The 12985-nt window shown below is 37.6% G+C and overlaps 1 protein-coding gene across 2 annotated transcripts; it reads left to right on the top strand.

Moving 5' to 3' along the window:
• Positions 1-404: 404 nt before the first annotated feature.
• Positions 405-9464, top strand: ZNF706 (zinc finger protein 706). 2 transcript variants are annotated; one of them, XM_064267970.1, is made up of 4 exons: positions 405-595; positions 3870-4006; positions 5822-5929; positions 6667-9464. In XM_064267970.1, exons 2-3 carry the CDS (start codon positions 3872-3874, stop codon positions 5915-5917), a joined length of 231 nt encoding a protein of 76 aa, XP_064124040.1. In that variant the 5' UTR covers positions 405-595; positions 3870-3871; the 3' UTR covers positions 5918-5929; positions 6667-9464. The 2 variants fall into 2 exon arrangements, with proteins under 2 accessions (XP_064124040.1, XP_003408468.1); XM_003408420.4 differs by lacking the exon at positions 405-595 and adding an exon at positions 847-987.
• The last annotated feature ends 3521 nt before the right edge of the window (positions 9465-12985 follow it).

Raw genomic sequence — 12985 nt, 5'->3', positions numbered from 1 at the left:
CTTGGCCACTGCCCGAGCTAGTGAGCGAACAACTTGTGAAACACCCTGCGAGCCGGTCACCCGCCAGGACCTAAACCACGGAGCTCCCAGAGTCGGGTGAAGAAGTCGCCCAGCGAAAAAACGCTGCACGGGACTGACGCCGGGAAACAGAGGGCGACGTGCCCCGCACTTCCCGGCTCCGAGGGGCCGCTAGGCTCCGCCCCCTCTCGCTTATGTAATGTAGACGTGCTGCCATTGGCCCGCGCGACCGGAAAGGGAGCAGGCGGGAGGGGGCCGCAGCAGGAAGGCCAGAGGGCGGGGCTGCGAGGAGCCGGCAGGCGCTGGGGCGACTGGGAGCTGCGCGGCGTGCGCGGGCACGAAGCGTAGTGGCCTCCCTAAGGCTGAGGCGGCGGCGGGCGCGCGCGGCGGCGGCGGCGGTGGCGGCGGGTGTGCGACGCGCGGACTGTTGTGCTTCAGTTCTCCTCTTTCCCCTCTTTGGCGGGTGGAGGAGGCCAAAGCGGTACTGGGCGCGCTCACCCCTTCCTCTCTCTCCGGCGACCTCCCCCGGCCCTCTCGCGCTGCGCGGTCTCTCCGACGCAAGACTGTCCCAGCCCGGGTGAGCGGGGGCGGCGCTGACGCCGCAGGACGCCCGGGAACTGGGGCGGGGGCCCGCCGACGGGGGGCGGCGGGGACCATGGGGTCACCCCGGGTCGCGAGGAGTCGCGGGGGTCAGCGGGCTCACCCGCCTGCCGGCGGACGGCAAGGCCCGGCCGGTCCCGGCAAGCGCTGCGGAGCCAAGGAAAGGAGGGCAAGCTCGGGTGCCTGCCAGGCCCTGCAGGTGGCCGGGTCGCAGGCTGGCCGCGGAGCGGAGCGGCAACCCTACCTCCTGGCGACAGCAGCTGGTTGGTTTCTTGAGGTCGGAGCTACCAGTGGCCGAAGGGGGCCGGGTTCCGGCAGCTAAGGCCTCCAGGAGGCGCGTCTCGGGCCGGGGTCCGTGAGGAGTGGCGGGTAGGTGGGGGCTGCGTGGCCTTTGGTGGCAGGAAGGGGAAGGGGAAGGGGGCTGCCAGAAGCGGGAGAGGCCAGTTTGGGAAGGAACGTGCACCGGCAGCAGCTGGGGTCGGTGAAATGTAGGTTGAAGTAGACTTTAGTCCTGATGTTTTCATCCTCCTAGTTCCCGAAAAGGATGTAGTTAAAAGCTGGGGTTAAGATGTTGATCATTGCCTGGGTCTCTTCCTTTTACACGGTTATGAAGAATAATTCTGCTTCCTGGATCCAAATACCTTTTTTTTCCTCGTCTTGGTTTAAAAAAAAAAAAAATCTCTGGGGCAGTGCTTACTTACTGCCTCCTGCGAGAGCTCCTCATTTTAAAAGAACTCGCTCATTTTGCTACTTCTCTCTTTGCAGCCCCCTCGGAACACTAAACAAGTTAATTGAATAACAGCTAAATTTAAAAGCCAGCGAGTTGGTATTTATAAATGACTTATTGCCATTCAGCCTGTGGCATTTGATCGGGGAGTAGTTAAATGCTTAAGATTTTTGTAGGAAATTCAGTTGACTTGAGAGTTAAGTCCTAAGTTGAGCTGTCCAAAAGCAGGTGGTTTGTTCGTTTGCATTTCTGCTTTCAGAAAGGAAATCAATGCAATGCGTTGTCAGAAGTTAAGAGGCCTACCTCACGGATTTTTCCTATTTGATTCAGTTTCTTTTACCTGGTGTTAATTTTTCTATTTTAAAAATTAAAATTACTTTCACCCTTTTATTAAAGCTCCTATGACTTTTTCATTGTTTTTGGTAGTTGACAGAAAAATGACTTCAATCTGTTGTGTAATATTTCAAGATAAGATCTAAATGGAAAACTTAAGAACAATTTCATGTATCTAATAACATTTCATGAAAATGCTGTCAAAATAACCAGTAACTTCTAGATATCAGAGAAACATGGAATTAGTGGGCTGCCATCTGAGAAGTTTTTTTCCATGTAAAACAGTTAGGTTTCCCACAAAATCAGTGTATTAATAACATTCATGTGTGGAAGAGTTAAGATGCACGAGAGGACTAAAGTATTCTAACATAAGGTCCTGATAGTAAAACATTGAGACATTAACAACATGTTAAAACATTGAGATCCATAAAGATTGAACACCTGACTGCCATTCAAGTAATACATAAGTCTCCAAACCTGTTTTACTGGGAAATAGGTTTGTAATCTTGCCATGGCATTTACATTTAAATGTACTTAAAAAAAAATCATCCCATTTAGTTTAATAAAGGATTTAGTTAAAAAAACAAAAATGGAAGTTTAACCTTGAAGGACTAACACAGCTGGTAATACATATCACTGTTTTGGTGGGAAGGGGTTCTTATGTTAGGCTACCATATTAAATATTTTTTTAATTTGTTACGTTACTTGATTGGCCTTCTAGAAGAGCATTGATCCTCTTCTAAATTTGGTTTGACTCTCAGTTCAGTGTTTAGTGCTAGAGAGAATTTGTCCTAATAGTGCTTCTCCGCCTCCCCCCCCCCAGTTTCCCTTTTTCTTTTGAGGGGAAGCTCAGTTATTCTTAGGAAGTGCTTTGACCTCACATCCATAAATGAATTAAGGTTGCAGTCAGAAAAACCAGCACTGTCTTTTCTGGTGAAGTTGATAAGATTTGTTTTATGTATGTTCATGTCCTGCAATGATTTAAAAGTTTAAAATTTACAGTGCTAATAGAAATTCTACTTGGGATTCAATTTAAATATACTAAAAAAGCAGCATAAACTCAGTATAGACCCTTTATGAACAGATTTAAGTTGTCTAATAGAAGTCTTTAGTGAAAATTAAAAGTAATGTTTCTCAATGACTTATTTTTAACCCATTTAGGGTTACTTCAAGACTGTCAGTATTAAAAAGTGGTACCTTTAATTTTTGATAAGGTACCCTTACCCTTTGTACTAGGTTCATTCTTTGAACTGATTTGATTTAATCTAATTTTATAATATGTGCAGCAGTCCTGCAAAGATCAATTTTTTAGAAGGGTTTAGAATAGCACAATCATTTTATGAAACGCAAGTATTCAAGAGGATAGTCCAGCCTGTTCCTATGATCTTTTTTAGAGCATTAGATGACAGCTCTTATTTCTCTAAAGTAAGAATCTCAAGTCACAACCGAATACTGGAAGGGGAAAGTACCTTGGCAAAGTGATGAAATGATTCTGGGAAGAGAGGGGCTGAACTTCTTTGGTAAATTTTTACATTGAAGATTACATACAGTAAAATACACAGATCTTGGGGAGTGAACATACCTGTGTAACTATTACCCAGCTCGGGATGTAGACCATCATTAGCACCCGATAAGCCTCCTTTGTGCCTTCTCTTCCCAGATATTACCCCCTAACCCCCAAGGTGATCTCTTTCATTGTAAATTAGTTTTGCCAAATTTAACATTTATATACTGGTTTTTTTGTTTGGTATCTGGCTGCTTTTCTTTAACATTGTGAGATTCAGCCATGTTGTTACTTGTAACAATATACTTTTTTAAATGTGTAGTACTCCTTTATATAACTATAACCACAAGTTATGTATTCATTTCATTATTGGTGAGTATTTGGGTTGTTTCAGTTTTAGAAACAACTGCTCTGAACATTGTTGTACATGTCCTTTGTTGTACTTGCATATACATTTCTGTTGGCTCTATACCTAGGAGTGAAATTTCTAGGTCATTGGGTGGACAGCTATGAGTTTTCCACAGTGCTTGTGCCGAATTATACTCCCAGTTATGAACTGTGTAATTTTTAGTATACAGTTGACAGGTGTTTATAGAAAACCTAGGTCTTCAACCCTGAGGGTTATCCTGCTTAGTTTACTTTGTATTAGAATAAATAAATCACTAAGGCCTCAACTTCTGTTTTTAGATATGGCTCGTGGGCAGCAGAAGATTCAGTCTCAGCAGAAAAATGCCAAAAAGCAAGCTGGACAAAAGAAGAAACAAGGACATGACCAAAAGGCTGCTGCCAAAGCTGCTTTAATATATACCTGCACTGTCTGTAGGGTAAGGGGAATTGAAGGACAGCTTCCCCATGGGCAGTTCTTTCATTACAGATTGCTTTGTATAGATTTAAACTTTGCAGTCATGGCAAATTCAATGCTTTATTTTGAAATAGTAGATTTGAGAACTGGTTATCTTAGGAATGTCTCTTTATTCTTCCATTCAACGAATATTTTTTGAATGGCTTCTATAGACAGGCACAGTTTTCTAGGTACTGGGGGAAGGGAGTGAACAAAGCAAAATCTCTCTCCCCATGGAGAATAAAGATGCTTCTTAAGGGCATATCTAAACTTTGAGTTTTGTGTGGAAGTTAGATCTACATTCTTAGTTTGGTGAATATTGAAGACATGTAAGACACTAGTGAATATACCTGTTAGAGAGGTTACATCTTTCTTTCACTTCGCTAAACCCCTACTTAGGATCTCTGCAGGACTATATTCACATTGAAGGGTTTCACCAGAGTTAATGTGTTTGTTAGCTTCGAAGGATATTAGTAGCAACAGCTACTATTAACTGTTTACCATGTGCTAGGCACTATTCTGGGTGTTTTACATGTATTAATCCATTTAATGCAACAACTCTATGAGATAAAGTAGTTTTTATTATTGTCACTTTACAAATGAGGAAACTGAGTTACAGGAATTAAATTATTTGCACAAAGTTAGGCAGCTAGTAAGTAGTAGAGCGAGGGTCTCAATGCAAGCACTCCAGCTTCAGAGTCTACTCCCTAGACCATTATACCACACTACCTCTCAAAGGAGTTTTTCTTAAATTCTAAGCCAGAGTGTTTTTCCTACCTGTTTATTTAAGCTCACTACCCTTTGAAGTTAGTGAATGGAAGTGCCAAAGGAAAAGTACATCGTGGATTCAGCCCAACAACTGTTCGCATTCCTTTTATTTTCAAGGCCTCATACCTGGGTAGCATTGGTGGTGTGGCTGGGAAAAGGATTTTGATAAGACACGACTTCTGCAATGAAGTAGTTTATCATCCATTGAAGTCAAAAGAAAAAAATAACCAGACTTACTAACCATTTCCCAAAATACTAGTGACTTAGAATATTGTTAGTAGTCAGAAGTTTCTAATTACATAAAAGTTCTCAATCTAAGAGAGAGAGAGTCTGTTAAAGTAATTATCCTGTTCATATTGAGCTTTAATACACGGCACTTTGTTGGTAAATTTTTAAATTGAGTATTACATACAGTAAAGTAAACAAATCAAGTGAACATACCTGAAATTGAGCAGCCTTTGTTCACATATTTAAAAAATTAAAACAAAATGACCAAAAAAAAATTCATGTTTTGTCTAATTGAATTTTGAAGAATAAATAATTTAAGGTCCTTGGCTAGGGAAGTCAGTATAGTGTAGTATTTGAGAGCTGAAGTACCTAGTCCTTGATTAAAATATAGGTCTTAGGGAAATTAAACTCTGGGTCTTAGTTTCCTTATCATGTAAAACGAGGGTGATTGTAGGAACTAACTCAAGATTTCTGTGAATATTACATGAGCAGTCAGGTACCATGCTCAACATAGTAAGGGGTCGGTAAATGTTACTTGTTTGCTGTTAATGAGATAGGCAGAAGACTTCCATGTGAGCTACCCCTTCATATGTATAATGTGCAAATATGTTAGAAATTTCTTTGTCACAAGGCTCCTCTTAGTATACCAGCCACTGAACTATAGGAATTTAAGGGTATTTTATGATAGTTACCTATCATGAGCAGGTTCAGTGTTAACTAGATTTTAAAAGTTAACACATTTAGTTTCCTTTAATGAATAAGGTTTAACTCTTTATTTTTTTTTAACACAATATTTTATTAGACACAAATGCCAGACCCTAAGACCTTCAAGCAGCACTTTGAGAGCAAACATCCTAAGACCCCACTTCCTCCAGAATTGGCTGATGTTCAAGCATAATGTCGTTTACAGGTAATTGATTCCCCCCTTTTGGTTTGTTAATGTCAGGGTTATAAGACAGCATAACTATCTTCTGTAACTGGAAAATTAATTTCTGCCTTCTAGCTAAAACTTCATATTGCTTCCCTGTTTAAAGTTAATGTTTAACCTTACAACTGTTGAAAGTTATTTGCCCAGACCATTTCCTTTCAGTGCCTTTGAAATACCGAGTTTCTACTACTGTAGCCAAAAATGGGGAGGAGGAGGGCATGGGGATGGGAGATGCTGGACAATCCTGGTCCAAGAATGGAAGAGATTTATCAGCTTAAAGAAAATAGTTACTACAAAGGCATCTGAGGAACTCGCTTCCAGAAATGATGTACGTCAATGTTCCTGAGCACCTTGTCACAGGTGTTTTACTTACAGTGCTTAGTAAAGCTTCTAAGTACATTAAAATGCAGGGCAAAATATTGGCATGTGCTGTATAAACTTGGTAGTTGGTGGAGAATTATCAGTTCACGCTTTTCTGCATGGTTGGATTTTTATTTTTTTCTAAATGGTGATGTGTGTATTTGATAGTTATTTCTTTTTAAAGTAAATTCATCAACAGTCTGTCATTAGTTTATAAAATCCAGTTGGCTGTGGTGACAAATCTTTCAGAGACTAACTTTATAAAGTAGACACGTTGTGCTTTTTTCTTGGACGTTTTGAACTGCATATAAGTAGCGTTTGTGCAGTAAGGCTTATTGAAAAGTTTTTATGTTTTTCAGGTGAATTCATGACACCTTTGACTCTTCTACTGTCTCAGACCTTAGGTAACAAACCTGCAGCTGCTTTTCTAACAAACTGTTGATCAGCAAAAATAAAGGGGCTACAGAAACACTCATTTTTATGCTGTTCCCTTTTGGGCTTCATGCAAAGACAATTCTGTGTAAATGTACAGTTGACTCTGATTTGGAAATTTGAAAATCAGTCCATCCTTGTTATAAAAATTTTTTTACAATTGTAATTATATTGATGTTCATATTGTGTAAAATAACTCATTTAATAAAGTAGTACTTTGATTTTACAACATCACAGGATAAATGGTTCTAGAAATTTTGTTCTAAGTTTCCACATTATTTGCCTTATAAAGTCTAATGAATTCATCAGCTAGAATTGCAAGTGCAATTCTTATTCCCCTTCCTCAGCTCAATGGCAGTTTCGTTAGTTAAACTAGAGCAGACTCATTCATTAAATTTGTGTACGAGATTTTATTGGCAGCTGATGATCTAGGTGAAGAATGACTTGCCTGCTGCCTTCGTGTATTGCATTTATATGTCATTTCCAGACCCTTTGATCATTTCCTGTATTTTGAGGTTGGATCTTTCTACTTGCTATGTGGCCTGGCTGTAGCTGCCAGTCATGTGTATCCTGCAGATAACTGATAAATTCCTGAAGCATTGGATTGTCAGTGAGCCACTCGGAAAGATTAGTTCTGAAGTACATACTCTAATGAAATTAATCAGTAAGCTTATTGTTTAATACAAAATGTGGATGGAACAAACAGTGTGAACTGGTAAAGAGCTATCTTTTTAGAAATTATGCTAGGCTCTTTGGAAATTATTCAAGTTCTTTAATTTGAAATTACAGTTCATAATTTGAAAGTTATTAGTGATGTGGCCAATTTTATGAATGGATTTTGCATTGACAGGAAAATTGGAATAATTTGTGGCTGGGTTAATTCCCAGAATCCTCTTCCTCTCTTTTTTAAGTGAGTTAGGAGTTTGCTTTGTGTTGATTTCTAAAATCAAAGACTGTGTACAGTGTGACTTCAGTATGAACTAGAAAGTATTAAAATAGGCCAATATTCTCATTTTATTGGATAGAAGTGTGGGGACGTGAGTTGGTTCAGATGGATGAGGTAAACCCTACCAAGTTAAGGAAGACTAAGTTTAGGGTTCTTCTAATTTACTTTTGTCTAGTATTGTACGAGTGGAACTACTGTAACAGGTTTTTTTCTAACTCACTTTAAATTTTAAAGCGAGCATAGTAGGATGAACACTCAAATATTTACTGGTGATTGCTTAGAGCCGAAAACCTAATCCTGTGGATTACAAAATGCATTCCCTCTTTCTGCTGTAACTCATCACTGCATTTGTTTTACAGCTATGCGTATTTTCTGCCCACCTTGTTTGTCTTCACTCTTAAGTTTAAAATAAGATAGTTCGAAGAAAAAGTTCCAGGAGTGATAGTTTCTTAGCATTAGCAACTCCTATTCTTATACTCTGAAGTACAGTCCTTTTGTTTGATGTATTTAATTTTCTAAGTCTCAGATTTCATATTTGTTGTTTCCTAATACGTTGGTTACCAGAACGTTAGAACTTGGCCTAATTTCGTATGGTGGGTATTATAGAAGTTCTGGTTTAATTGCAATTTAAAAGTCTTTTAAAGTGCTTTGAACATATGTATGTTTATGTTTAGTAACAAATCATTTAAAAACCATTCACAAATTTTTGTTTAGTTTTTTTTCACTTGTTTTACTGACTGTAAATCAGAATAAAAGTTTTTTTGTTCTTGTATTTAATCATTTTTTATAAGCAGCTGAAGACACCATGTTTAACTGTGTATCTCAGTGATAGGGAAATAGCTGCATTTATCACACATAAAACATTAATTCTCATACTTCATATGGGGCTTATTACTGTCATCCCCTTTTATTGTGGTTGAGTTAAATCTGCTATAAGGGGAAAAATAATTCTTAAGCATGCTTATTATTTAGTTTGAAGATTCTTTAACAGATCACAACAAAGTTCGTTTGTAAAACTGTTATGGTGTCTTCAAAGACTTGATAAAATACAGTGAGGATTGGTCCGTTCGTATTCTGTATTTCCTTTAGCTGCCAAAAGGAGTGGGATTAAGATTAAGTTTGTTTCCATTCTCTTCATATGGATCTACATCCCCATGTTTAACTGACACACTGGGGGCTCAGTTGTGTGCTGTAATGTCTTATTAAAGAAGATAATAAAGAAAACTAAACTAGTCCAATTTCTTCTGCATTTAAAGAGGTTTATTACATTGCCTCTTCCCTTTTTATTTTATTTTTTCTTCTGAATTTAGAGTTGTCTCTTGAGCGTAGCTCAGTTCAAAGTGGGGCAAGAGATTTCTTTCATTTCTCATTGTTTTCCCTACAGAGGCTTTGTCTATTTTGGATGTGTGGAATACATCTTAATTCTGAAACCTTGCTATGTAGAATAAGTTTGAGAAGTTAGAATGGGGAAGTAATCAGCTATTAAGGTAAAAATAATACTAAAACTAAAAATACTTGGGTCAGTTGAATTGTATGGGTAAATCCATGATGACATTGACTAAGATTTGAGAAAACATTTTTGGTCTTATATTAAGGATACTGTATAGTTAATTAATCACATCATGGTTCAAATCTGAGATGCAGCATAAATAAGGTCGATTTTACCACCATTACTATTTTACCAAAAAAAAAAGGTACTTTTTTTTTTTCCATTTTTATTCATATGGGGAATATACTGTACCTATTTTAAAATGTGATGAATGTAGGGGGTAATTTTTTGTAATATAGTGATCATCCACAGTCCAAATCATAACTGAAATACCACATTTAAACACTACCTAGTCTGAATTCGTTTGTACTAGATGTTTAGTTTTGTTTTTGTTTCGTTGGTAAGAGATGTGTACCTTTCAGAGTGTTTAGCAGTGAATGTCAACACTGGGGAGTTGTGCTTACTGCGACTACATTCTGAAACATTTAAGGCCAGCTTAATTTTATTTATTCTAAAAATTACAGAAAAATCTTAAGAGCTTCCACTGTGTAGATTTACTAAAGCATCCATGTACTTGACTGCGAAGATAGATGTTTTATTAATAAAAGTTCAACCTGTCATTATTATAGATTACCATATTAGACTGAAAATTAAATATCTTCTATTTTAAATGTGCTTTGGATAAGCTGTTTAGCGAGTGACCATCTTTTTTTTTTTTTTTTGAGGGGGGATAGGTGTTTCTTAGCTTCAGTTTGAGGTAGTGACAGTCTTTGTACATAGTATAGCTCCAAATTTAAAATCTGCACATACAGAGACAGACTCGAGTAGATATATCTATAGTGTAAAGTAACTATGCCAAAAATCATATCACTTTATAATCATATTTATATATATTGCATTGTCATGTCTATACAATTAACGTAATAATGGCTTAGGTTTTTATAGACCGGATAGCCACCTTGTTATCACTACTTTCTGTATAAAAAATTCAGAGTAGGACTTATATTTTGGATCTTATTTTATTAGAACTTTAATTACCAGGAAGTGTACCATCATAATATTTTTTCTATAACAATATAGTAGTGTTTCTCAAAAGGAAGACCGTCACTAAGGTGACCAGATATCCTGGTTTGCCAAAGATAGTCTTGGTTTAAATATTAATTTAGTATTAAATATAAAATTAATATTGACTAACTAAATGTTAGGTTGTCTCAGTATAAATCTTAATGTCCTTTTTTATACACGTCAACCAATTCATATGTCACTTGCATCAGACAACTGAGGTTCTTGTTAAAAATGTAGATTTTTTTTGCTTTTTAAAAATGTAGATATTTTTTAAAATTCATTAAACCTGGAGTGAAACACAAGAATCTGCACTTTAACAGTCAGTCCCTTGTCATTAATTTGGAGAATCTCGGCTTTTATAATATGGATTTTCAACATCTAGAGACCCGAAGAATGAGAAGATAGCGTTTGGAGCGGAAAGAATATGCAATTGAAAGAAAGATGTTTCGCATTCTACATTCTTTGACGCTACTGACAAGTTCTGGGCCCATGTTGCTTCGTTTGAAAACTGAGCTTCCAGCCCTATGAAAGTAGAAGGCCCTTTTTACTGAAAGTTTGCGGAGTGTTAATCTTTGGTGGGCCACTTTCCAATAAGTATAGGCAAACAGAAATGGCCCTTCTAAAATTATTTACCTACTGTGGAAATGTTTCTAATCATTTAAAGGCAAATTGTCTTTAAAGCTGTAGACTTTAGCCAGGAAGACCTATGGATTGTATTAATATTAATTGTCTTTACTTATGTGTTATCTACCACTAAGCATTTCTAGTTCCAGAAAGTGGCTTTAATTTTTTAAAGATGCGAAATTCAGTGTAATTTTGTAGTTAAATATGTTTAGTTACATCAGAGCACAAAGCAGTAATAATAGATAAATTTCCATATGGCTGCATGAATAAAAAAAAAAAAAGCTGCATTATTTGTGAAACAGCTTTTCATGTACATACTTTGGTTAATTTTTGGCCTTTAAGTATTTTTTCATTTTTTAAAGTAAAAAAGTCAAAATCATTTTATAATAAAATTGGGAACATGACACTAGCAAGAGTTTTTGTTTTTTAAAGGCCTAAAATCCATTTTTATTTTAAAGAATTATTTTTTTTATCCTACTAGGACTTAAATATCTGGTAAAGTGAATTTTAGAGAACCAAATTCTAAAACTTTGGGATGCCTTTATTCATAGACATTCATAAACCCAACAAAAACCCAGTGCCGTAGAGTTGAGTCCGACTCATAGCGACCCTATAGGACAAGTAGGCATTCGTATATACTTTATATGGTTTGTACCAGGTCGTTTAGACTCTTGTTCCCTGATAGTCTCTTTCCCAGAGGACTTACATGTAAAATGGCTGATTGGGGTTAGAGGTTCTACTTGTTGTTGGTATGTTGTTAGCTCTCATGGAGTTGGCTCCCGACTCATGGTGACCCCATATGCAACAGAATGAAACTCTGCTCAGTCCTGTGCCACCCCCATGATCTGTTGGCATCAGAACGTTGTGATCCATAGGGTTTTCACTGGCTAATTTTTGGAAGTAAATGGCCAGGCCTTCCTAGTCTGTCTGTACACATTACTGTTAACTAAACTTCAGTTTTTCTGTAATGTCTCTTTCTCTTCTAGGATCTAATCCAGGATACCACGTTGCATTTATTTGTCATTTCTCCTTAGTCTCTTCTAGTCTGTGATAGGTTCTGTCTTCCCTTGTTTTTTATGACCTTGATAGTTTTAAAGAGTGCAGGTTAGGTATGTTGTAGAGTGTTCTACAAATTTGTGTTTGTCTCATGTCTTTATGATTATACAGGGGTGATTAGTTTTTTGAAAGGCTACCGCAGAAGTTAAGTGCCCTTTTCGGGGGTGCATGATAATTATATGACATCACTGATGATGGTAATAACCTTCATCACTTGGTTAAGGTAGGTCTGCCAGGTTTCTCCTCTGGAAAGTTCTGTTTTTCCCTTCTTTCCGTATGGTGTTTTTTGGAAGAGAGTCAGCCAGTCCAACCCTTACTCAAGGAGAACTAGAATTAAACTCCACATCCTAAAAGAGGGACTATCTGCGTATATTATTTGGAATTCTTCTGTAAGAAAGATATTTTTTCTTCCCCCACGTTTATTTGTTCAGTCATTTATATTATTAGGGACTCATAATCCAATACTGTTATTTATTTTATTCAAATTATTTCAGCTTTGGCCATTGGGAGCTCTTTCAGACTGGCTCTTGTATCTTTTGACATACTCCATCCTTTTGTTTTTTGAGCACTTCCTGACTTTTCAGTACTGAAAGATGCTTCAAGCTTATCTTGTGTTTTCCTTGCTCCAGTGCTAGAATGAGCCATTTCTTTAAGGAGCCCTAATTCCCTTTATTAGAGGATTATATTTAGAAACCAAGATCTGGGTGCTAGGTGAGTTTTTGTTTTGTTTTTTCAATTAGAAAATGTTGAGCTTTTCCCCTCATTGGCTAATATCATTTGAGGGTTGTAAGGGAGAATATACTGATCCCATATCTGAATGAGAGGTTTTCTGCACACCATTACTGAAGCCTTCTCTTAAATCACCGTTGTATTTATTGAGAATAATAAATGTGAGTTGCTTGTAAACTGCAAAGCATTGTATAAAAGTGAGGTATTATTATACAAAGAACAAAGGTCCCTGATAATTTAGAAATTAAAATGTATTTTAGGAGATAATGCATATATTTATTTACGTAATTTTAAGGTGTACAGTTAAGTGCTTGGTGTGTTCTGTAGACATTAACTT

The sequence above is a fragment of the Loxodonta africana genome, chromosome 14, assembly GCF_030014295.1.
Source record: "Loxodonta africana isolate mLoxAfr1 chromosome 14, mLoxAfr1.hap2, whole genome shotgun sequence".
Classification (NCBI taxonomy): domain Eukaryota; kingdom Metazoa; phylum Chordata; class Mammalia; order Proboscidea; family Elephantidae; genus Loxodonta; species Loxodonta africana.
This window is presented reverse-complemented; position numbering and strand designations above follow the sequence as displayed.

Excerpts from the sequence above, each read along its gene's own strand:
- ZNF706 (XM_064267970.1), top strand. The coding sequence starts at position 3,872 with ATGGCTCGTGGGCAGCAGAAGATTCAGTCTCAGCAGAAAAATGCCAAA. Across the intron at positions 4,007-5,821 it reads ATACCTGCACTGTCTGTAGG|ACACAAATGCCAGACCCTAA; the intron begins GTAAGGGGAATT and ends ATATTTTATTAG.